Source organism: Vidua macroura, chromosome 8 (assembly GCF_024509145.1).
Source record: "Vidua macroura isolate BioBank_ID:100142 chromosome 8, ASM2450914v1, whole genome shotgun sequence".
Lineage (NCBI taxonomy): Eukaryota > Metazoa > Chordata > Aves > Passeriformes > Viduidae > Vidua > Vidua macroura.
In genome coordinates, this window is record NC_071578.1 from 13,773,423 (window position 1) to 13,798,186 (window position 24,764).

Consider the following 24,764-nt stretch of genomic DNA (forward strand, 5'->3'; position numbering starts at 1 on the left):
ATTACAGTGTTGGCTGTATACCCACCACTGACAATCAAGGAAAAGGTGACTTGTGCTGGCAGCTGTTCTCTCCAAAGTATGAGGAGAACAAAAGAACCCAACCTATGCTTCCTTTCCAAAGCACCTTTAGCTGTTCACTCCTCAAGCTGAGCCTATCAGCAAGTTGAGCAGCAAGCTGGAGAAGTACTTGTCCACAATGCCTGCCCTCTGAATCAAGAGCATGCACCCTTTGTTGTCACAGCTCTAAACAGAACCTGCTGGCTATAGAGATGGGATATACTGGAGACTTAGGTAAAGACTATGCCACTGTCCTGGGGAAATGAAGCTGATCACCAATGCTTCTGCTTTCTCTATATATTTCTCTTTTGCTATATTCCATGGATCAGTACCTGCAGGATCTGTGATGGAAATATCATCTCCACTGTAATTTATGCAGTCCTTGGAGGACACCATTGTTCTACAGCCTAAAAATCCCTGTGTGAGGACTTAATGCTCCCAAGTGCCTCTTGGACATTAAACATTTTGAAAACTATTAGCTCAGATGGGTTTTTGAAGAAGGCTCAGGGAAGCCACTTCCTCAGTATTTCTTATGAGAAAAAGGTAGCTCTGATCTGGTAGAATAAAAATTACTGAGAAGGAAGATGAGGAGGAGAAGGAGAAACAAAGTCCACACAATCCACATTGCCTGTATGCAAGGAAATGAGATTTGATTTACTCTGTGATCCTGAGGTGTATTCAATCTCAGCCTGAATTTCCACTGCATAAATTCAGCTTGGCTGAGCAATGTCCCCATTAGAGACTGTCCAAAGCAACATAAGATAACTCACAAATGAGCTTTGAAGCTGAAGGTTCAAAACCTTGGTGAAGTGGGGGTTTTTAGCATATTTTTGCATGAGCAACCCATAAACCCATGTCTTTCCAGAGTTTGAAGAAGACAATATAAAGAAAGCAATTAGATACAGTGCATACACAACTCCTTATTGTTGCCAATTAATCAATTTATTTATTTAGTTCACTGGTTTAATTTCCTCTTCCTACACCACAGAGAACAACTCTGGGTCTGTTTTCTATGAGTCAAAGGGATTAGATGACAAGCTGAAGTCACTCACTAAAAGGACTTGAGGGCTTCAGGTTCAGGGATTAATAACTCAGCAGCTTTTTCTCCAGATTTTAAAACCTTTAATTTGTACTGCATCAGCTGGTTGTTTTACTTGCACAACTATTTTTGTTTAAATGGGAATCAAACCCTGCTCTTCCCAAAATGCTGCTGCATTGCCGTCTTGATATTATTCTCACATCCAAATTTTTGACTATACGTAAAGAGGATTTCATGCTTGCTTAGCAAATTTCTTAAGAAACTGCACCTTATGCTAATACACAAGTTCAAGTTCTACTTGGCTTTTCCTGAATAACCAGACATAACAGCTGAGCAGTCCCCTCAGGAATTCAACACCACTAGAAGGCCTGGGTGGAAGCTTTGGACCAGGTCTCTCTGTGTCTTCAACTCAGTCTAACATTTCAAAGAAGCTCTTCAAAATGTTTGCCTGCATTTGATCACATAGTAACACACTTTTAAGGATAAAGCAGAGGAATCCACTCTCACCCTCAGCTAACACAGAATAAATTGGTACCACACTTATCTTGCTACGAAAGCCAGTGGCAGAACCTAAAGGGGGTCATATTTTTAATTACCCTGTAGAGACTGTGATCTTACAGTTCTAAATATCATTTGCTAAAGGGAGTTTCAGTGAAACAGTGCTATAATTTAACCCCAACACTTCTATCATCTTAGACTGTATGAATAAAACACAGAAGCAAATCTGCAGGTTGAAAAATTCAGGTACTTTAAAGGTCTGGGGTTTCTTGGAGCCTGAATTGGCCTGACACAGCAAAGACTAAATTTCTTCCATATGCCTTTCCAAGGCCCAACTTGTGATTTGTGCCTAGAGCTTTTATTTGGTGTATTTTCACAAAATGCAATAAGTAGAGCTGTTCACTTTGTTTACTGCTTCTAGACAACAACTGCCATCCACAATCAACTCAGAGAGGACAGCAAGGCAGGGCTGGCAGCAGCCACAGGATGCAGCATAGCAGCAAATGATGGCTGTGCATTAGGAAAGGTGCCATCATTTTTCCTTCTCGACTCTCTAAAATATGTGAAAGGCTACCCAAGGCACACAAAGGCTACAAAAAAAGATATGCCTAGTGTCCTCTTAAGGCCCAATCCTAAGATGACTACCAAGGCTTTAGGAACCAACTGAACTTTCCCAGTCACAAGTCTCCAAAACTGATGCCAGAAAAAATTCAAACACCACAAGAACTGCAGAACCGAGAAAAGCAAAAAAGAAATAAAGTGACCTACTTTATATTCTGTTATCACATGCTGAAAGAGACCGAATCATAAAATGTCAGAAAGGCACACGTAAAGGAATCCTCTCAAATGTGTGCACTGTCAGCAGTGCGACAGCACTCCGCCACCCACAGAAAAAACAAGGGCAGGGAAAAAACTCCAGTCAAATACCATGCCAGAACAATAGTTCAGTACCCAGAGAGAAGGGAACATACAGTAGGAGCTATAGAGAACACAAGAAGCCTGTGATCTGAAATGCTACTTGCCCTTATTCCAGCAGGCTTATCAGAGCCTCTGCCAAGGAGGGACACTGAGCATCAGAACAATCCGATCGCCTTTTCAAAGAGAAAGTGACAGGGGACAGTTGTCTTAAGCATTTTGTGGCTATTTCTCCACCATCTGTTCTTGACTCAGTTACAAGTGGCAGGGCAGAAGAATCTGCAGCAGTCTGTAAACACCCAGGTACAACTGTGTAAGGTGACTGCAGAGGGTTAACAGCCCAGAGTCTGGATTAATCTTTTCAATAACAACACTGTTAAGAATTGGGAAGAGGCTCGGGAGAGTGTAGGCAGGTGATTTTCACCCTCCGTTCCCCAGGTTTCTACAGATGAATACCATAAAAATAAAAGCCACTTACTCCCCAGATTTAACTTCACAGATTTTTGCATCATTCTTTCCTAAAATAAAGATCGGGATCAAGCCAACTGGCCGTTCTCCTTCAAGCATCTTAACCTGACCTTTTCCAAACTCATCACAGAAAAAGGTCTCCATGACACCTAAGCTGAAGTCACTCTGAGTTATGATCTCTTGTATGAAAAACATGGCAGCTTCAATCCTCATTTCACAACAGAACGTTACTTGCATCTTCAAATCATGCCTTACTCAACTGAAGGGTTTCTGGGTGATGATGAGGGACCAGGCTATGCCTTAAGCTAACACGACCACATGTTAACTAACTTCCTGAGCAATTAGGACAGGAGTGGTCAGTGACCAATTTCTTTATGCTAAAACATTTGGTATGACATTAACTGCCCAGCCCCAGTACCACTTATTCCTAGTTCTGATGTATCAACACACTAAATAGCAACAGAAGCACTTTAGGACTCAAGCAGTCCAGGAATATTACCCCTCTGGGGACTACTGAGGGTGGAAAGCTCAGCAAAATCTGCATGATGTGGAAAACTGTCATCAACCAGAGAAATTAAGGTTCAGATCATGTTAATATACTACCCTGCAAAAAGTGTGTCACGCTCAGGTATCTGCAAAGAGGCTGAGATGAAGTATTACAGCAGATTTCTTTTTATTATTCTGAGAAGGGGAGTTTAGCCCAGCAACAGACCTAAGTTTTCTCTCTATGCCTATAAAGTGACTTGTAGGTGGTACTGTAATTAAATAGGTCCATCCCTTAAAATAGAAAAGCACATCTTTACAGCTGAGGTGAGAACTAAGACTCTGTAGTGAGATGCTTCCATCAAGTCACTAGTTTTCAGGAGCATAAATGGCAGGGTAGAAAATTCCCAGCAAAGCAGCCCGGATGCAAAAAATTAAAGCAGACAATCAAAGTCTAAGTTCCAGCATGCCTACCTCAGCTCTCTCACAAATCCACATTTCTGTTTTCATCAGCGGAAAGATTGTTCTTGTTCTAATGTTTCAAGATGTTCAACAAAAAGAGCACTCATTGCAAAACACAGCCTTTAAGAACTCTACACTGCAGTTCACAGCTACCTCTCTTCAGGAATGAAAGGGACAAAACCACCTGCAGATACAGTCACATAAAGCTCCATCTAGAACCACGTTCTGTGTTGTAAGCTGTTTATAAAATGACAGATAAACTTTGTGGTGACAGAGATAGCTAATGTTTCCTGCAAGCTGGACAGGTGCCTGAGTCCAGCAAAGCACCACCGTAACACAGCTGAGCAGAAGCTGGTACCTAGGTTTGGGGAGGAGTATATGTATTTCTAGTGCAGAAGAGAACTGGAAAAGGAGACTCAGTCATTAATCAGCCAGCCAGTCTTCCTTTAAACTCTTGGAAAGAGAACTGCTGGCAGAATGAGACATCTCAGGGCTCTGTGTGACTTTCAGATTCACATACGGATTGATTCGTCCTGGGTTTGGAGCATTATTTGCCACTGAACTAGGAGAAGGCTGCAAATTACAATGCGCTACCTAAGTGAAAAGAGTGGTGCCTTACTTGCAGGAAGAGCAATAGTTTGGTTTACAATATGCTGAAGAAATATAACCAGAGGGGAGTTGACAGCAGTGCCCAGATTCTCACAGTATTCCCCCAGTTGTGTTATTTTCAGCTTTCCATTGTGTTAAACATGCTTACGGGGCTCCATGGCAGCTCAGTTTGCTCTGAAAAAAAAGTATTGCAGACCTTCCTAAAGCCAAAGCACCCCAAGAAGAGTTAGCTGGCCACCTCATATCAGCTCCCTGACACGAAATCTCACTGCTATAATGATGCCTTGTCTGTCCCTGCAAGCAGCTGCCACTGTCTCAGAGACAGAGGCTCGTTCACTTGCCATCACAAGTGGGAGAAGCACTCATAAGAGCTTCTACAGCTTTCATATAGGACCCAAAACCAGCATTTTCTGAGTAGTCAGGAAGCCATAGAGTATGACTTCAGCAGCATCCTCTGTGTATTTTTACATCCAACTCAAAAACAAATGCAGTCTGCCAAATTACAGCTGCAGAGGAAAATACACTTGGGAAACCACGATAGGGTTTGTGCACAAATAAGCCTTCAGCAGGACAATTCATTAGCAGGATTCTGCACACAGTGACACTTACTGGCAAAGTTTCCAGCTATGAGACTAAGGCATATGGCAGGAGTCACTGGAAACAATGTTGTTATGTAACAGTCTGCACATTACCACCTTCTCCAATTGTTGAGATTGTAACACTAGATTTTCCATACTTATCCATCTTACTGCCAAAGGTCATCCTAACTAAGACCTGTTTTCACGGAAGAGAAAATCTTGCTAGTTTAAACTAACATTGATACAACTGTGACACAGCAGTTAACATTTATTCTACTGATGCTTGCTGGGTGGCACCAGCTTATTCTAAAATAGTATGTACTGTCAGACAATGTTCCACAACACTTTACTAGTTTCTTGTCTGGGAGACTAGAACACATTTTTCCTCTTAGAAATTCTTGCTGTGAAGCAGTTATTGGTGGAGAACATAAATCCACAGATCGGAATATGTGAAAGAGGAACTCCTCCAAACAGGTGCTCAGGTGAAAGCAAATACAGGGCTATGAATTAATCCTTCTGCAGGCCTACACCCCTGCCAGCTATGAGGCAGATGCTGCTGCTCAAACAGCATGTGCTGCCAGCAGTACTTAGCTCCCCAGGAGCTTATCTGTGCCTTAACTGAGCCATGGGGGAATCCTGGGGCCCTCTGACCAAGGCAGTGGAATTGATTTATAGCCTCTGGCATTTGGCTGATGAACCACCTTCCCCAGCTTCCATCGCTCCAGACATCCATTCCCCCAGCTTGCTGCCTTTTGATGGCACATCTTGGTTCCCTGAGCAATCCCACTGCCTGTCTCAGATCTCCATGAAGACAGGAAGAGTGACATACATCAGGGGTGCCATCCTCTCCACTATTAAAAGGTTTGAGGTCTCTACTGTGGACAATAAATTTCTACATACCGTCTTAACATCCAAATGTCAAGTGTCAGAGAGCCAAAAAACTAATCTTACAGCTGAGTGGATCTCTGTTCAGATGTAGCACCTTTTGGCTCAGTAGCATTTACTCTCCTGCTCTGGGAGGGGTGGAGACCACAAAGCTCCATTTGTTTCCCACTTTGAAATCAGAGCGTGACCCAATTTGTCACTTTTGGGAAACAGCTGCAGCTCCAGCTAGAGGATCCAGAAAAGGAAGGCAGAAAAACATCATCTGTAACAGCAGGATACTATCAGAGAGAAGGAAGAGTACCAGTCTCTAAAGGCAGGAGTTTTACCTTAAAGAAGCTCCAGAATGAGCAGGGCTGGCAGTCACTGCAGTCGGTCCCCTTTTGTGAGGGGAAAATGTGACTCCAGGAGTGGTTGCTCACAGCCACACTGCTGTCTGTAGCTGGCACAGCAGGCTGCAGTCTGTCTGCTTTCAGGACTCCCAAGCAGAGGGGCTACTGAGTGTAAGGAAGCTTAGGGTGGAGCTCAGGACTAGAGCAACAAATCATAGTGCTATAAATCCAGCTTTACAGAGGACGATCAAAGAAGTGTGCACGGTATCTATAGGCATTATGGCAAAAGCCAACACCTATTGTTCCTGTTTCACAAGGGATTAAAGAACCTTCTCAATCTGAAGTTTTACAAAATGCAAATTGAATAGTGCGTTCACACAAGCCAGACGTTGACAGCTTCTGCTTTAATCACAGATGTGCAGAGTTGTAATTTAATCTTTATAAATGCAGACTGTTTTTGATCATTCTGTTGCAATCCTCTGTGGAGCTTTCCCTGCCCTATACAAGCGCTTAACGGTGACGGGAATCCCTAACACTGCTCCACACTTCCTCAGCAGCCTTCCCTGGCAGATCTCAGGGCACTTCAAATGCTGCCTGGCTCCTCAAGGGCTCCCTACTGGCTTCCCTCACTTAGGAGGACACAGGGCTCAAGGTTTGCTCAAAGCAGCACAGTGACAGCAGGAAGGAGTTCAGACCCCACCCTGCAGTCCCTTCCTCTAGGCAACCCACAGCTCCTTTTCTAGTTTTAGAAGCTATAAAAAGCAAGTATGTGCAAAAGAAGCACATATAAAGCAAATTTGAGAAGTATTTTGTGAAGCTCACAAGCTCACTGGTAAAGAGGACAAGCACTGGAACTAGAGCAACATCAGCCTGTCTCCACAATGTGGACTGGGAGCTCATTACAAAGCTGAACCTATGGTTTGTGCTCAGCTGTGAATCAGGCTGGGCTCGTAACTCACGCCACTGAGTGTAGCTTCTGTAGCCCCAGCACAGAAACTTATTTAACTCCAGGAGACTGCATTCAGTGGCAGCCAGCAGAGAGTAGCACCTCCCCAAGGCAGCTCTTCCAAGCTAAGTCCCCAGCATTCAGTGGTCACCTGTACTACTGAAGTCTTCGGGCCTTTATCAGTCCCTGCTGTAGTGGCAAAGCCAGGTGAGGATGTGCAAACAGCCATAAGAACTGAAGGCATGCCTTGCTTTGAAGTTTAATGGACTTAGTTTGTTACTAGTTTGTACCTCAAGGCAGTCCCTTATCTGCCCAAGAGGGCAGCTCACAAAAGTGGTGGAAGCAAGACATGCCTCGGCATCTGCCGTGCTCAAAGGGTGGAAAGACTTCTTTGCTCCAGGAGCAGCCAAGGTTTTTTGGGATCACACTGCCTCTCAGGCCCAGAGCAGCTAAAAGTCCCACCAACAGTAAGAGGCAGGATGCTGGGGCACCTTTGTGTTGAGCCTGAAGGAAGGGAATGGAAGGGTTTCTCCCATTTCTTAGTGGAATAGGGCTGCATCTCTCCAGTAGCAGCTGTTTTTAAAAATCAAAGTCCTTCTTTTGTCTTTCTAATGGCCTAGCACAGTTGTCCCCCCTCCTCCACTGACGCAGTTTACTGCATTCTGCATGTTAATAAAAGGCACTACACAGCACAAAGTCACTGCTCCAAAGCTCACCTCCAGCTCCAAATCTCCTTGCTGCAAAGCTGATCAGACCTTGGAACCTGTTCAGACCCATTCAGTCTGGCACACTGCATAGAGCAGTCTGAGATGTTAGTAAATAGTAGGGACATTTCTCTGATAAAACAGAAAACAACAAAAGCAACAATAACATAAAAAGAGGACAATAGTTAAACACCCATCAGCTAAGCAAACCAGCAATTTGCCAATTCCAGAAGACTTTTTATATAGATTGTTTCCAATTTCACCTGGTGCAGCTCTGCTCTTTCTATTTAAACGATAAAATCTGTTTCAAGCCATTAGTCATGAGTAGGTGTCTGTAATGAGACCAGGAAAGCCAACATCCCTGCCTCATTTGCAAAGACACGATGACTTTAAATTAAGGTCTTGCCTTGGTGAGCCCTCCTTAGCTGGAGTTTCACGTTCCCACTACTGTGTGCAACACAACACTAGCAGCCTTGAGACCTTGTGCCCCAAAGCTCACTGCATTTCAGAAGTGAAGCACCATTATGCCAAGACCATTATAAAGTATTTCTCAAGTCCTCAAGACACTTTATATTAATGTAAGAGATTAGAGGGATTTACTGTGGTAGTACCTAGCACTGACAGTACTCTGCATTTAAAAAATATCAAACGCAGACATTGACAAGAGGCTTTTAACACCACTGCCAGCAGTGCTAAAAAAAGACAAAGCATTTGGTATCTGCCAGTGATTTTGCTACTAGTTATGGAAACCAGAACAAACTGAATAAACCCTGACATCAATGGCTTGGAATTAAAACATTTTAGGGCAACTAAAACCAATGACACCCTTTTGTGTCTTTCTATGCAAGTGACTTGTGGAACCTCCTTGAGCAGCACTGCAGGTTAGTCCCCCAGAGCCTCACCAGGTAACAGAAGGCCATTTGGATTGGGGTGGCAAGGAGGAGCATTCAACAACTGAGATATGACCTCAGTGAGAGGGAAATGGCTTTGTGAGATGGTCTGACCAAACTGGACTGCAGCTGCTGGGAGTGCTGGGTTAGTGGTTGAACTAGATAATCTTCAAGTTCTTTTCCAACCTGAAACAATTCTATGGTTCTACCTGAGATACAAAGGTACTACAGTGTGAAACAGCCCAAGGATTACACTCATTTGTCACAATTTCAAAAGTGATAGAGTTGTCCTGCTTTTCCATCACAATCTGTTCTGGCTCCCAGCACTTTCCATCTGCAATTACCAGACATAAAACACGTGTTCACAGCAGTCTCTCACACTGAACTTTACCTCCATTTTGGAGATGACATAATGTCCCCACTGTGGCTGGGAAGAAATAGGGGCTTCTACTTAAAAAAACCCACAGAAATGTTCCTGACTGACAAGCTTTATCAGTCCTGTGTGTCTGACATCTCGTTTTTAAGACCCTTAGAGAGGAAATTGTGGAGAGAAAAAATGCCAAAGAGAAAACAAGACCTCAGTGAGCAATTTCCTAACTGGCACAAGACTCAATTGGCATGCAAAGCACCATAACACATTCCTACTCAGAGAAGGTTCAACCCAAACTAATGGGTTCCTCTCACTTTAGCCTTTCTTGAAAGCTGTGCTACACTGCTATCAGGCAGAGAGCTGCCTTCTTAGAAACAGCTGCTCTTTCACATCCAGAAAAGGGCAGATGTGAGACCACACCTAGACCATTCATGCTGCATTTTGATCCTTTCTGTTTGTCTGCATTTGCTCTTCTGGAGCAACTCTTGTGTTGCTGTTTCCTCACTGCCTTGACCCTGTTCTCTACAACTGCTTATGCTAGAAAATATTTTGGGAGCTTCCCAGATCAGATATGGCACCGAGAAAGTCTACTGCCTCCAATATATTAAGTACAAGGCAGTCCAATCATCTGGAAAGTACAGATAAGCCTATGAATTCATTTCATAAAAGGCTATTTTGCCCTTTGACTCAAGAATGTACCAAAACCTCTTTGAAGACATGGGAATAATCACTTGCATGGAAGAGCTAAAATTACATTGGCAGTTAATGGTCAATCCCATCTTTTTGACTGTGCAGCATATTTCAGTCCCTTAAAGGACGTGCAGGGAGGAACCAAATGTGTTGAGAGAGAGAATACCACAAAACAACAAATTAACACTAAAGTCAGGTTTAACAAATTAGCAAGTGAGGAAAGATGCCAATATCTAGCTAAGACATTCCCTGCTTCATGGTGAGGAACTACAGCAAGGTCAAAACAGCTAATGACTAGGAAGGATTCTGAGTTTGCCTTGGCAAGGAAATGCTTTGCAGAAGGCACTGAGGGTCCCATAGGGTTTACAGACTGAAGTGGCTCATCTTTTGCTTGCCACTGGGAATCTCCCACTCTTTGCTGGAGAGAATATGGAATGGAAAAGGTCTTTTCCCAGTATTTCTGATCAGAACATTGGATAAACCCCTTAACATTGGATAAACCCCACAACAGTCAGCAAAGCAGTTCCATGAAGTCTTACAAATACACTTGCCTAGACCAGAAACCTGTATATTCAGACTATGGTTCCTGGAAATCTCTAGGGCTGAGAACATACAGTGGCATTAACAACCTATTCTTAAAACAATCCCACATTCATCATTTTCAAGGGCCTACAAATTCCCCCAGCATGTAATATTGTTAAAATTAATGCTTGTAAATAAAAAAGAAGAAAGCCCTGAAATGACAGACTTAGAATAGTAATAAATGGACATCACTAATTAACAAGGTAATAAAGGCTTCAATAGGATTAGGAAAAGAAGAAGATAGAGCAAAATCTCTTTCAGCTGATTACTTAGCTAAATTTAAGGATATTAAAATATAAAACTAAATAAATAAATAATCTAACACATGAACAGGGTGTCAGAACTTAGCTTCAGGTGAATTTGAAACAAAGCAGAGCAGCTGGAAATTCCCCTTCAGATAAAGCTATATCAAACACATACCTGCCTGAGCAGCAGGAGATTACCACAGAGGACTGTGAGCAGCAATGAGAATCTAGAGAAAGACTGGTGTCTGAGAAGGAAATCTTAATTAAAAGGAAAGTTTGACCCTTAAAATTCTAAAACCAAATGTTTCCAGTAAAGAAATACCAATCTTCTGAAACTACTGGAATAACTCAAAGGAGAAAATGACCAGTCCCAAATGTAGTATCTGTGTGTGGACACACAAGTTAAATGCCAGCATTAAATATTTCAATGTGGTACTCTTCAAAAGACAGGGCTGTAAAGGATGGTGGATACTGTGTACAAAATATTTAAGAAGAGCAGAGAAATGGGTAATTAAGTGAACACACAAGTTAAAACAAAGGTACAGCTGGAAGGAAAAACAAAAAAAAGGAAAGAGAGTGCAGCAGCCAGAAGGCAAGCTTGATCCCTCCCCTTCCCACACACATGCTGAACAGCTCACAATGAAAACAGCAAATTCTGCTAGCCCACAAAAGCCAGACCCTGGGCTTGATCTGGGCCAACTACCAGTATGTCTCAAGTACTTACAGCTACTGACAGAGGGAAAACCACAGTCCCAACACACAGAGTTCACTGGCATAACTGAAAGTGGAGGCAAGAAGTCTCCATCCCTCTCCTCCTCGTGCAGTAAATTGCAGAGTGCTGAATAAACACCCTGGGACCACACACTCCCTCATCACAGTGACATCTCCCTTATTTCTCTGCAGTTCATCTCGGGCTATTATTGCTTTATTTTGTTTGATATTCTCCCTATGTTGAGAGAAAGCATGAAGGGAGAAAAGAAAAAAGAGAAATCAGTCTGCCTTTCAACTTCCTAATCATCTTCCTCAAAATGCTCCATGCATCAGCACTGATTTCATTATCTGCCTGCTGCTAGGGATTTTATTTAAAGAATAACACACAAGGAAGAAAGGATTTAACCTGACCTCCCTGAACTGCTGAGGGATGAATACTACACAGGGCTGACAGTGAAAAGCTCATTTCCTTTCTCAGACTAACTCAAAGACTATGCAAAATTCCTCTCTATCCAAGCCTCCAGTTTTAAATTAGGCTACCAAAGGCTTTTCTTTTTTAGAGACCTGGGTTGATGTAATCAGTGTATCATCAATGAATGAGGATTGATAACACAAACCATCGCTATGGATACAGTGACTCTCAGAGGCAGAACAATAAGGAAAACTGAGTAAATTAAAACCAATGTTCTTCTATCCAACTACACCAAGAAGAGAATAAAAACCAGTAGGGGCCACCTTTTTTTTCCCCACTGCATCAGTACAGCATTCATCCTAAGTCTTTGGGGTGTTACATATTACAGATCAAATAGGTTAATAAATGAAAAGGTTACTGGGAAACATGGAAGGGTAGAATCAAGAAATCGTAAAAATATAAAGGACGGAAAGAGAAATGAATTGCAGAGCAGGATACAGTCAGGATCTTCTAGCATGCACAAGCATGGGATCCCATCCAGTGGAAGAGGCAACCCAAGGTGACTTAAATGAAGTCTATCCTGGACTGCATAAACAATTTCTTCTCCAGAAGGTCCAGAGTTGTTGATGCAGCTGTATCTGGGATGATTCCCCAAGCTCTCATTGGCAGCTCTGCATTTTGTCCACCACATGCTCCTGCAGAGTCATTTATCTCTCTAAGAGTGATTAATGTATAATTCTGATATTTTATTTTGGGAAATAGGCCATCTCTTCTATTCTTGAGACCACTCACAGTAGCCTATTTTCAAAAAGCCACATTTACAAATTTATGCAATACAAGCAGAACACAAAGATAGCAAACCAGCAAACAAATTAAGGAAGGGAAACCTAACACAATCACCCTGTTTATTAAAAACCTCTGCTTTTTAAAATCTAACCCAACTGAATTCAATTACCCTAGAAAATTGTTACCAGTTGCTGTCAGAGCTCTAGGTCCCCAATATCACCAAAAGAAAAACATCAAACTATGCTCAACAGTTCTCTGATAACTAAGTTTGCTGCCAAAAACTTCCTGTCCCATTTAAAATGCCAGCATCCTCACAGTGTCCAAATACACTCGCTGACAATGCTGAATATTTTTCTTGTTTGTACCCATCCTTCTACATCGGTGGGACCAAAATCTCTGTATGTGGTGGTAAAATTGGCTAAAGCAATTCTTCCTTTTCTTTCTCTCACCTGCATCTGAACAAGGAACACAAGAGTCCCACTTGCATCTCCTACTGCTGCCACATCATCAGTCCCAGGGAGCACAAGGTCCTCCTGAACATCCATATTCCAGAGGTCAACAAGAGAAAAGGCCACGGCATGCTTGGCTTACCTGATCCTCGGAGAGCTGTGATATGTGATTCACTGCAGCATAAGACTCTATCTTCGGGTTGAAGTGATTGATGATGGCTCTGAAACAAAAGAGGGAAATTTTCAGAGGTCTCAGGAACAGCTTAGAGATGCAACAGAAATTCCCTGCCAGTCTGAGTAGGTGCACATGGAGCCAGTCCTGCAAGAAATTCCTCCCTCACCACAAAGTAGTGTTTGCTGTGCTGAAGGCACACTCTCTGCTGAGGCCAATGCAGATCCTGACGCAAGCTCGCTGGAAACCGCAAGCAGGCACTGTCCTACACATGGGTGCATCTGTCCCAGCAGATACTGGCCTGTGCTTGCTGCTCTGGCAGGGGAATTGCTGGGAACAGGCTGCAAATTGCTCTGCGTTCCAGCAGAGCAACAGCAAACCTGGCCATCACTGCCCCAGGCTGCTCAGGGAACTGCAGCCCCTCAGTGTCACCTGACATTTTGCGAAACTTTGTTGCCTGATATGATGAAGCTGATGGTTTATTGCTTTGGATTTTCACTCTGTTTAAAATGTTGTAGCTGGTTGACTTGTAGTCATCCATCACTACAACACTACATTTTGAATTCTTACCATAATGACTTCAGTGCTCATCCCCAGTTCAGATCATTAGAGATAACTTATGTCACTGTCACAAACACAGCAGCAAATACTGGTCACTCCTGCTCTTCTGCCTAATTTCTCCCACTAGCTGCACCAATCTGCACCACTCCCTTCCCCTTCAAGGTGGATCTAGAAGCAGATGTGAGAAATCTAAAATCAAAAGTAAAATAACAACTGGGGGAAAAAGCCCCACCAAACTGCAGCTGGAGCATTTCCTCAGCCTTCCTTCTGCTTGTCAGGTGCTGCTGCAAAGATAAATGGCAGGACAGAAAAGACTCCCTAGAAGAGAGTTTTCAACTGCTCTAGTTGGGATATTACTCATGAGCCCCACTGCTGAGGCAAATATTCATCATGGGAATAGGCCATGTCAGTGCTCAGCACAGATGAGTTCTGACTGTGCCTGGAGAATACTTGCTCAACCAGATTACACTGCAGCAGCAGCCAGGGCTTCCACTCTCATATTCATCAGCATGAAAATTCACTCCAGTTCTCTCTGTTGTACTCTAATGGGTTCCCTCCTCCCCACTCCTCCCCCTGCAGAAGGACTTTCAGCTTTCTCCAGACCTCATCACAGCTAAGAGTTTGTGCCCTAGTCTAGGAATACATGATATCCAGTGTTGCCTGTCAGAGCAGGTGGATAAAAACCAACCTAGAAGCATCCTTATTTCCTTAAATACAGAGATAAAGAGTGTGGAAGGAGTGGAGAGAGGGAGTGGGGAAAAAAAAAACCCAAAACACAACCCAAAAATAGCTCCAACCCAAACAAAATACGCAATTCATAGACTCAAAGAATTGTTTCAGTTGTAGGGGGACCTTTAAAGCTCATCTAGCACAACTCCCCTGAAATGAGCAGACATATGTTCAATAAGATCAGGTTGCTCAGAGCTCCATCCAATCTGACCATGAATGTCTCCAGGGATGGGTCATCCACCCAGTTCCAATACCTCACCATTCTCATTGTTTAAAATTTATTTCTCATATATAATCTGTATCAACTCTCCTAGTTAAAACCATTATCCCTCATCCTGTTGCAACAAGCTCTGCTAAAACATTTTTCCTCAGCTTTCCTGTAAGTCCCCTTTAAGTAATGAAAGGCCACAATAAGGTGTACCCACAGCCTTCTCCAGTCCTCTCAGCATGTCTTTATGGAAGGGTTCATCCCTCTGAACACTTTCATGGCCTCCCCTGCACTGGCTCCAACATGTCCATGTCCTTCCTGTGCTGAGGACACTAGAGCTGGACACTGCACCCCAGGTGGGGTCTCAGAGAGCAGAGCAGCAGGACAGAATCATCTCGCTCACCCTCCTGGCTGCGCTACCTTCACTGCAACATTCCCAGGCACCCCTCATCAACACACCAGGCACCAGTCAGCACACAGGGCCAGTCACTCCTGCAGCTGCTCCTACAGCACCCATACACACTTGGCACAGGGGGACTTCTGCCTGCTCACCAACCTTGACACTTACATCCAGAAAAAAAATTCAGCAGTGCCTCTACCAGGCTTTCCATAACACCCTTCCCTCTGGAGAAGGACGAACACACAGGTGGAGACATGCCCAGACTCTTCCCATTTCAGTGTGACCAGAGTGACAATCACACTGTCCATTACCCAGCCTCTCCAACACTCTGGCTTTCAAGCTGCATGCTTCATGCCTGGCTGGACTCATATTATACTCCTACAGGACACACTGCAAGTTATTGAAAGAAAATGGAACACAGACTTACAACAACTTAACTTCTGGCTTGACAGAAGGTTTGGCAGCTCAGAGGGGTTCAGTGCACTCACATGGTTCCAGCATTTACCAGGGAACAGATTTAACATTCATTTGTACCCACTGCTGTGAAGCACTTCAACATGGGCTGCCTGCTCACAAGTCCCTGCTTGGATCTGAGTTAGTGGAGCGGCACCTGCAATCACAGCTGGGATTCACCCAGAGAAAGCAAAACCAGCAACCAGCTGCCACTGCAGTGAGAATCAACAGACATTAAGAAAGGAAAAGAATTCAAGTCTCCTTCCTCATTTCCCAAAAGGTGAATGGACAACTCCTCAGTGATTAGATGAAGTTCAGCTGTTTAATTGGTTTTAACTGTGCAGAATTCCTCCCCAACCTGACCATATGCAGAGCTGTTTTCCTGAACCCACAGGCAGCCTGGGGCAGAGAACCATGAAGAGCTTGGATTGAATCCTGGCTCTCTGTAGCCAGGTTTGTACTGCCCAAGATACCCACCAGGGCCAGGCTTTGCACATAGTGCAGCAGCTCCTTCCCACTCATCTGCTATGAAATTCCATTGCTATCCAGGCCAAAAAGCACCTTTCTGCAACAGCTACTCTCATACACCTCTGCTATTCTTCCATCTCTCAAAATATATCTTGTCCCTGTGGCATGTTTTTAGCAACTGGCCTCCTGGGATATTCACTGATTAACAGCTGGAATTCACTTTGCAGAGATGCCTCTTCAATTTGATCCTGGAGAAAATGGGAGACCAGAACTTTGAAACACAGTGTTATTGACAAAAGAACCAGTGGTTCTGCCACCATTAGTTCCCACACCAGCAAATAACAGCTGATTCTTGGCAATGATTTATTTTTACACTGTGCTTGCCTCAATTACTGCCATTCCAGCAGTCGCTTTGAGGAGGGGGGAAGGGAGCAGTTAAAGCACTTAGAAAAGATTTGTGATTATGTGTTCTACTGAGATCTTCATATTGATCATGGAGGGAAAAAAAGAAAACTGTTGTGTTTGGTATTCATGAAGCATGAACATCTTCAACACATTTGTAAAGCAAGGAAATGGTGAAGTGTCAACTGAAAGATAAAATGCTGCAGCTCCCCCACAGCCTTCCACAGTACGTGCACTTCCACGTTTCCACACTGCCAAGTCCCTCGGTGGGGCTGGCTGCCATGCGTCACACAAATTTCACAGCACCTGTGGGACACAATTCTCCAGGGACTGAGAGATGTCACTTCAGCAACACTGCCTCCTCTGACACATCCACAGTTCAGCAGTGAACTGACAAGAGGAGGCTGTCACTGGACAAAGGAAAGATACTGAATAAGCAGAAGGCTCAAGAATTAAAAAACTGACTCCCAGTGTCTTGTCTTGAGGTTAATGCTTAGTGCTCTAAGGCAGATCACAAGCCATCTCCACATTCTTTATTCCTCAGTCTCCTGGGGAGAGATGTTGATCTCCCAGTAAATACACAAGGCATACAGTGGTCTCCAAAAAATACACATCTCAGATCACTTCTTCATGCAGCTCTTCAAGCTACCGACACACCATGTGCCAGAAACATGTAGAGACACATATGAATGAACCCGCATATTTCTCAGCATGAACAACCTAGGACACTTGAATTTATGTATGTTTGCATTTATTGTATATTTATTGCATTCTTTTAATTCTTCATGAAGAAGAGAATAATTGCAGGAAAGATCACCCTGATTTAGAAACCTCAAAGTGCAGATGAATCATTTATTTGTACTAGCTGTATCAATCTTGTTATTAGACAGTAAAAGCAGGTCCCACCGTAACAGGTATTGTACCAATCCAGAGTGGTGGAAAGCCTCTGTCCCAGGGGCTAAGGATCTCAAATGCAAGAGAACAGGGAAAGCACAGAAAAGCTCATTGGCAACAGAATACGTAACAGTGCTGCTCCTGACTAAGCATCACAAAACAATTCAATTTGAGATAAACCATGGATAGAAGAAACACAGAAAGAATACTGAAGGAAGAAGTAGAGATAGGAAAAAGGAGATAGAAGGGCAGATAGGATCAAGATACACAGAGGTGAAAAACTGCAAAACAGAGAGGATCAGAGAAAGAGCAACTGATCCCAGGGCAGTCTATCATCTGCAAACTGGAAAGCTCCAACTGGTGGAAAGTTTCTACTGTGGCTATTCTTGAGGCTGCAGAAATTGGCCAGTCCTGAAGTGACTGTTACTTGCCCTTTCTCCCTCAGAAACACATATGCTGCAAGGTAAGAAGCAGAAGAATCTCCATGTGGGCCTTACTGTTTTTTTGTTCCTCAAATAGGGGCATGACACTGTGGCTCTCACACAGAGCTATGGTGAGAGAAGGAATCCCCACAGGTAAGCTGCATTCCCCTACCCTTAATGTGTTCACTGCAACAGGACTTGCTTCTGCAGTGGCTGCAGTAGCTCTCCAGACAGTAACATTAAAAAACTTAGGTTTATAGTCTTTAAAAACTGCCTAGAGTTACTCCTCGATAAAGAGAAACAATCAGTGTTGCCCTGCAGAGAGGCCCAGAATAAAAGAATTTCTGAAGATACAAAGTCTGCTGCCTGGAAACACCTCCTAAGAAAACTTAATATGGCATGTGTGGAAAGAAAAGGTTTAATTAATTCCTTAATTTAATCTGCCACTAGTTGTAACATCAAGTGTGAGAAGTGAAAGGCACCAGCAACACGAAGGTACTGCGCGCACAGTTAACAGGATCTTCCTGCCCAGGTGACCCGCCATGGTAAGGAAGGCACCTCACCCTCCTTAACCTCACAATGAGCTGGTCTGGGTCCAATGTGCAGGGAAAGCAAAATCACTATGCTCAGGCAGGCAGCATTTCTTCAGCACATTTTCTCTGACCTCCAGACTCTCCCCATCAACTTATTGCAGATGAGCTGTCTAATACCCACTCTTGCCTGACAGCAGCTACATTCCAGAGTCCCATAAGACAACACTGTCCTCTTATCCTGAGCAACAAAGTAAAGCACTGTGGAGGTGCTGAAAGTAGGCTAAGGGAAGAACAGAAAGGCTGCAAAGCTTATTATAGACATGGAAATGCTGAGCCATCATTTGCTGCATGAACCTGGCCTTTGCACCTACTTCACAGGTCCAGCACACAGTACCTGACAAAGTATTCTTGTGGATTCCCAAACATTTCTTGTACAATAGAAGTAACACCACAAGTTCGCTTCTTCCTACATTGCACTAAAGTGGAACAGAAAAGCAGCAGCTCTTGGCCGGTATTCACCCCTTCACAGGAAATCAAGGGTGACTTTATACTCACTGCAGACATTCATCTTCTCATCTGCTCATGCCAGCACAGCACACTGGGCAGCAGGGAATGCATCTCAGTCTCCACTGAGTAAACCTGAATGCATGGCAAAGCCAGCCAGCTCACTCACCCTCTGCAATGACAACTGGCACCATCTGAGATGGACAAACACTCCAGCACACACTAAGCTTCATCCATTATGAGGGCTAGGAATAGGCAAGCAGGAAAGGGCATAGCTGTCTTTCATCATACTCCACAAAACTGCTTTACTACAAAAAGGAAGCCCGAGATGAAGTAGTTGTTGTTCAGGAACAGGAATCATAAGTAACCATATATAAGTAATCATAATTTTCATAATTATAATAAGTAATCATAAGTTTCTCTGTGATTTGCCACAGCAGTTCCCTCTCCCTCCCATACATCTTAGTTTCTCCTTTATGAAATGAAAATAAGAGCAATCACTTCCACAAAGTGTTTTAACCAAGGTGGTAAGATTCAGTGCTCTACTATGTGGTATGCTGGAAACTGCTCAAGCACAAGGCAGCAAGTAAATTACACACAATACAGAGACCAAAATGAACACAAAGCCTCTCTCATTTTCTCCCATACATGCCATCACAACCATGGCTGCTGAAGACTTACGCAAAGCTTCCAAGCCAACCTTCCTGCAGCAAGCTGTGTCTCAGCAAGTGCTGTTTGGGGCAAGGATCTTGCTGACATTGCTTTCATAGGCACTCCCAAAACTCCAGACAATAAAACCCCATCTGTTCCATGCCTGCAACAATTAGATTGAGTTGCTCCATATGTACCCCACCTGGCAGGAGGTGAGAGGGTTTAGATTATTTTAACACATGTCCATGAAGCATTGCTATGAAGTACACATACCTACATACCTAAGCTGTCTCCAGCAATTAAAAGCAAGCAAACTCCCTGGAACTGTGCACCAAATTCTTCCTTCTACTGTGGTTTAACTCCAGTTAAATTTCTTTTGCTCCTACAATTTAATGAGTACTGACATTAAGCTGAAAGTCCACAGCTCACAGTGGGAGGCATCTTCCAGACACAATAATAAACTGCAGGGAAGAATACAAGACAAAAGGATATTTTAGTCAAAAGCACTTGCTTTACAGCTCACTGAAAATATCCGAGTCAGCACTGCAGCAATTTCAGAGGAGAAGCAACTGCTACACCTGTTCAATTCTGCCATCCTGAAAACTATTGATCACAATGACAGGTTCCATGGCAGAAGGAGATACATGGTCTATTTATGTAATAAGGAGGGGACGAAAGAGTGCACACACAGCAACTGAGCTTCTCACATTTCTCAGCATGGTCCCACCAAGCTCCATTCTGCAAGGGCAGAAGCAGATGTGCTTTCTGAACCACCAGGCACCTACACAGTGCAGCTTGACACTTTGCTGTATGCTGGATACTAACCTGGTATCACCACAGCTACAGGATATGCTGAATTTCTCTTTTTACAGCCCATGTCTATAAATTTAGGTCAAGCAAATGAAATACCTCACTTAACTTCCATTTGTCTTCTTAACTAAGGAAATCCTCATGGGTGAGCAGTTAAGTCATCTTTTGGAACATCTGCACAACCTCACTTGAGACTACAATTTCAGGCATCTATCCACTCACCTTTTTTCATGCAGCCAGTGCATCACTGGAAACTAATCTAAGAAGCATTTCTGTTATCTTTTCTCAATAAGTAAGCATCAGAATTCTTAGGTATACATAATCAGTGGCACTGATAGTTTAAGTGGTATGAATGACAAAAAATATTACCTAGGCACAGAGAGTGAAAATATCTATTGAAGCACAGGACACCAGACTGATCTGTGCTCCTGCTCATCTCCCAATCTGTAATTGACTGTTTGACAACAAAGCTATCACTTGATAACAAATACATTTCTCATCTCAAACATGTAATTTATGAGAGATCAAATGACATATTTTATGGCACATTTCACTACTACAAAACAGCTGGCTAGTAATGGTGAGAGTGTGGCAAGAGTTTACGTTTACCAAAGTAAAGACATTAAAAAGCCAACCCTTCAGTACACCTCAATTCCAGAGAGCAGCAGTTAACTATACCTGCTCACTTCTGACTACAAACAGAGCTGGAGCTGTGTGATGGAATAGAGAAACTCGGTGCTCAGGCCACCAGCACTAAAACCTGCAGCTCGGTCTAGCAACTCCCAGGTGTGAGAGCCAGCCATGATTTATGTCAGCATACTGGATTTTAGGCACAATGTCTGTGCTTCTTACACATCTGTGCTACCAATTTTGAAGATTCATCTGACTTTTAATATGAGAAGTTCTTCTTTGAAAGTTCCTTAATAAATCCATTTAAAAAGTACCTACTGCTTCCTGCCAGGCTGTGGTCCTGGCTTAATATCTGCACAGAGCCAAAACAACCAGTATTAATATGGAAGTAAGTTTTTCTAAGCCTTAACAACCTTTTCTGCAGCACTCATTTCCCAGTTTTTTTACGTTATATACATTCCTTTGTCCAAAGTTCTTCAGCTGCACTAAACAAGTACAATCCACAGGCCAAATAGGCTGTGGTTCTTTCAGTATCCAAGCATTCTGTGATGCAAACAGCATGGTAGTCTCCTACAGCTGGTAGATGTAGAGCAGTGAAAAGGGTTACAGAACGCTGCTTTAACATCAAATACAGCCCTTCAGCTACACCAGCTTTTAACTCCCATGTACAAGGTAACCTGCTCTCTAAAACAAACACTAAGGTATGAAGGAACAATTCATCCAGAAGGTGAGGAAAAAAACAAAACAAGGGGAAAACAAAGCACATTTGACAGTAGTTTACCATACATGTTTGCATGGCCACCTTCTCTGGTTAGGACCTGAAATAAAGCATTATGGCAAATATTTATTCTCTGCAAGTGCTTTAAGTGGGTCAGTATCTAGCTACTGCTTCATAATTCAGGTTACAGGATGCCATCCAAGCCTCCTGAGACACAAGACACGTCGCAAAACCTCAAACAGAATCTAAACCTGAAGGTTTTAAACTTCCTTTTAGTATCTTCATCAGTATTTAATCACAGGATGTTTAACTTTGAGGAAAGCCTGGATTACTGGATACCACATCTAGCACAGAATACCATATGGATGCACACACCAGCTTCCAAACACATCAAGCTAAGAGTGAGACTTAGAAAAGTTTATAAGCCATCCCACTGGGACCTTTTAAAGCTCTCTGACAAAGGCTCTGAGTAGGCTGCTAGTTTAATTAACTTAGTGAAAACTTGCCATCAACCCTGTATTATCTAGAGCGCACTGGAAACGACTCTTATTACCTCATTTTGTCAGGTGTGAGCTGCAGGTATTCCATGAGGTCCTGAACACCCTGTTTGCAGGCTGTGGCAGCAAGACAAATCTCTCTCTTTAGGTCATGGAGCACAACCTTATTTTACTGACTCAGAGTAAAACCTGTGCCTGCAACAGAAGTCCCAGAGGGAAAGGAAGGCCCCGAAGCATCAGCATTTGTCTGTACTGAGTAAGTAAAGGGTTAGAATAATGCAATTGAGTCGTGAAGTAGTTGGATATTAAATTACAGAGAGAGGAGGGGAAGGAACACTGTCTAAGCAAGAATCAGCTACAGTCAAACCTACTTTGCAAAGGAAATTAAGATGAGTCCCACAACGGTATTTAATTAACTTAATTACACCAAGTGTCAGCTATGGCTGTACCTGCACAGCCACGTAAATCAGGGTTCACAATATCAGCCTTTGAGACACTACCAACTACCGTGCCAACCAAAACCCATTATTTACAATCCAATCCTCTGAAAATACAAGATGCTGCAAACCTCACAATGTTTTTCTTGTCAGACAGGTGCAAATGAGAATCACACTTGTTGAAAAATGCCTAGTGGAATTCAGATCCTTCCAAAATCCAGGACCAAGACTGGAGCATGGATTCTGTTGACACCCCCAGACACACCCCAAGTGAATACCACATCCTCAATAAAGATGTCACCACACATCACCTGGGACAAGGTGAAGTTGGTTTTCAATGCCAAGGAAAGCTAGAGTCAAACACCTGAATGAATTACAGCGGAATGAATGGTACTCTTTTCAGGATATTTATTTCATGTCTGAAAGACTGGAGGACCTGTAGTTGATTAAGATTCTGTTTTCCTGAGATAGGGCACCTGGTTAATGGACCAGTGGAAAGCTTCATCTCATCTCCTTTGCTGTATTTCATGTATACCCATCTTCTTCCCCATTTAATTGCTTTAACCTGACCCATCTCCCTGAAAGCCTAGTCCTCCTCATCCCAATAACCACACATATCACAAAGATCTACACTACTGAGATCTCTACTCTCACTAAGAGCTGATGATCAGAAGCAAGTGATTTATTGACGTTGATTAAGTTATCAACTGAGTTACTGGCAACAAGCAGGCTGTAAATCCATTGTATCTGCAGAGTAAAATGCCACAGATAAACTCACCTGTGCCCACAGACTGCCCATTCAGGACCACAGGAGGATTGGGAGTCAACTCATCACAGCCCAGAGGACAAGGGGCAACTTTTTTTCAATTATCTGCCGCACCAAGGGTTTGCAGAATCACTTTGAGAGTGTTGGGGTTTTCTGGGTTTTGCTTTTATTTTACCCATCCTTATCCTGCAGTGGATTTCAGGCAGATGTTGACAAAACCCATTCAGCTGAAGCGGCCGTTGAAGTGTAGATCTTTGAGAACAGACTTTCCCATGTCGCAGAAGTAGAGAAATTCAGTTTCTTTTCAAATCACCCACTATCATCCCTGACATATCTATACATGCTCACCTCTCCATCAAAGCTTTGGGTTTGTCATTTAGACATACGGTTTTTTCTGCTCTGTTCTTTGTATGGGTGTTAGCAAAAGCAAGGCCAGTGAAGCACGTTTTCTATTTCAAAAGTGAAGTATGGTTCTCCAGTCTTAGAAACAGCAGCACACCAAACATTTTCAAGTAACTGCTGATGTTTTCCCATCCATCAAGTCAAACAAAAAGCCCAACTCCTACAGTGTTCTGCTACTGATATATCTTTCCTGCTTTAGAATTTAAGTGTTTTTCAAGGCTCTTACAAAAAACATAATGCAAAAAAAGGCCACATGATTTTTAACCAGTTACACGTAACATAATACAGGTGACAGAGGATCTGAAAGACCTAAGGAAGGAGCCCTGGACTTCTCTCTATAGAAGGGGAGCTAAAGGTTTGCCTCTGCTTTTTCATTATAATTGCTAATACACAACTACACACCAAGGAGGTAAATTAGTTCTAACCAGGGCAATAGTTTTGGATAGCTCACGCCAGTTTCTTTGTGAAGCTTAAGCTGCACAAGTCTTACACCAACAGTTCTAATTCAATATTCCAGGCTTTGAGTCAACCTCTGAGTTGTGCGACACAGTCTGTGTTTTATCCCCTCCTTTCTTTTTTCTTTTTGAAACACAAAGCATTCATGTATTCATTTAGTGCTGAAAAGGTTAGCAGACAGCAGTTGAGGAAGACCACACAACTTCCCAATTCAGCAACCACAACTGGGGCCACACAAATAAATGTTATCCACAATCAAGTGAAACTGCAAGGAAAAAAACCCCAAACTTAATGAAAAAAAGCCATGCGTTGCAGTTTTTTGAAAAATAATTAATACCAAAAAGGAAATCACCACACTTGGTTGCATTCATTTCTCTGAGCTCTATGTGATTCAGAGTCGCTGTAGTGAACAACAAAATCTAAGCATTAAAAGGCTGTTGAAATCCTGACTTGTCGTTTCGCGTTGTCAAAAATGCAGTGTTAACTACCTGACAGCTATTTCATTTTTCCTCAATTCCTTTTAGCTCTTCCATTCAAAGACTG

At 43.0% G+C, this 24,764-nt stretch overlaps 1 protein-coding gene across 4 annotated transcripts in view; it reads right to left on the minus strand.

The window, feature by feature from the left end:
* The window catches only part of ARMH3 (armadillo like helical domain containing 3), a 123,627-nt gene that overhangs the window by 20,550 nt on the left and 78,313 nt on the right, over window positions 1-24,764 (minus strand). For all 4 annotated transcript variants that reach the window (XM_053983309.1, XM_053983306.1, XM_053983308.1 and 1 more), the window contains one exon: window positions 13,251-13,329. In XM_053983309.1, coding sequence (XP_053839284.1) covers window positions 13,251-13,329 — 79 coding nt within the window. The remainder of the gene's footprint in view (window positions 1-13,250; window positions 13,330-24,764) is intronic.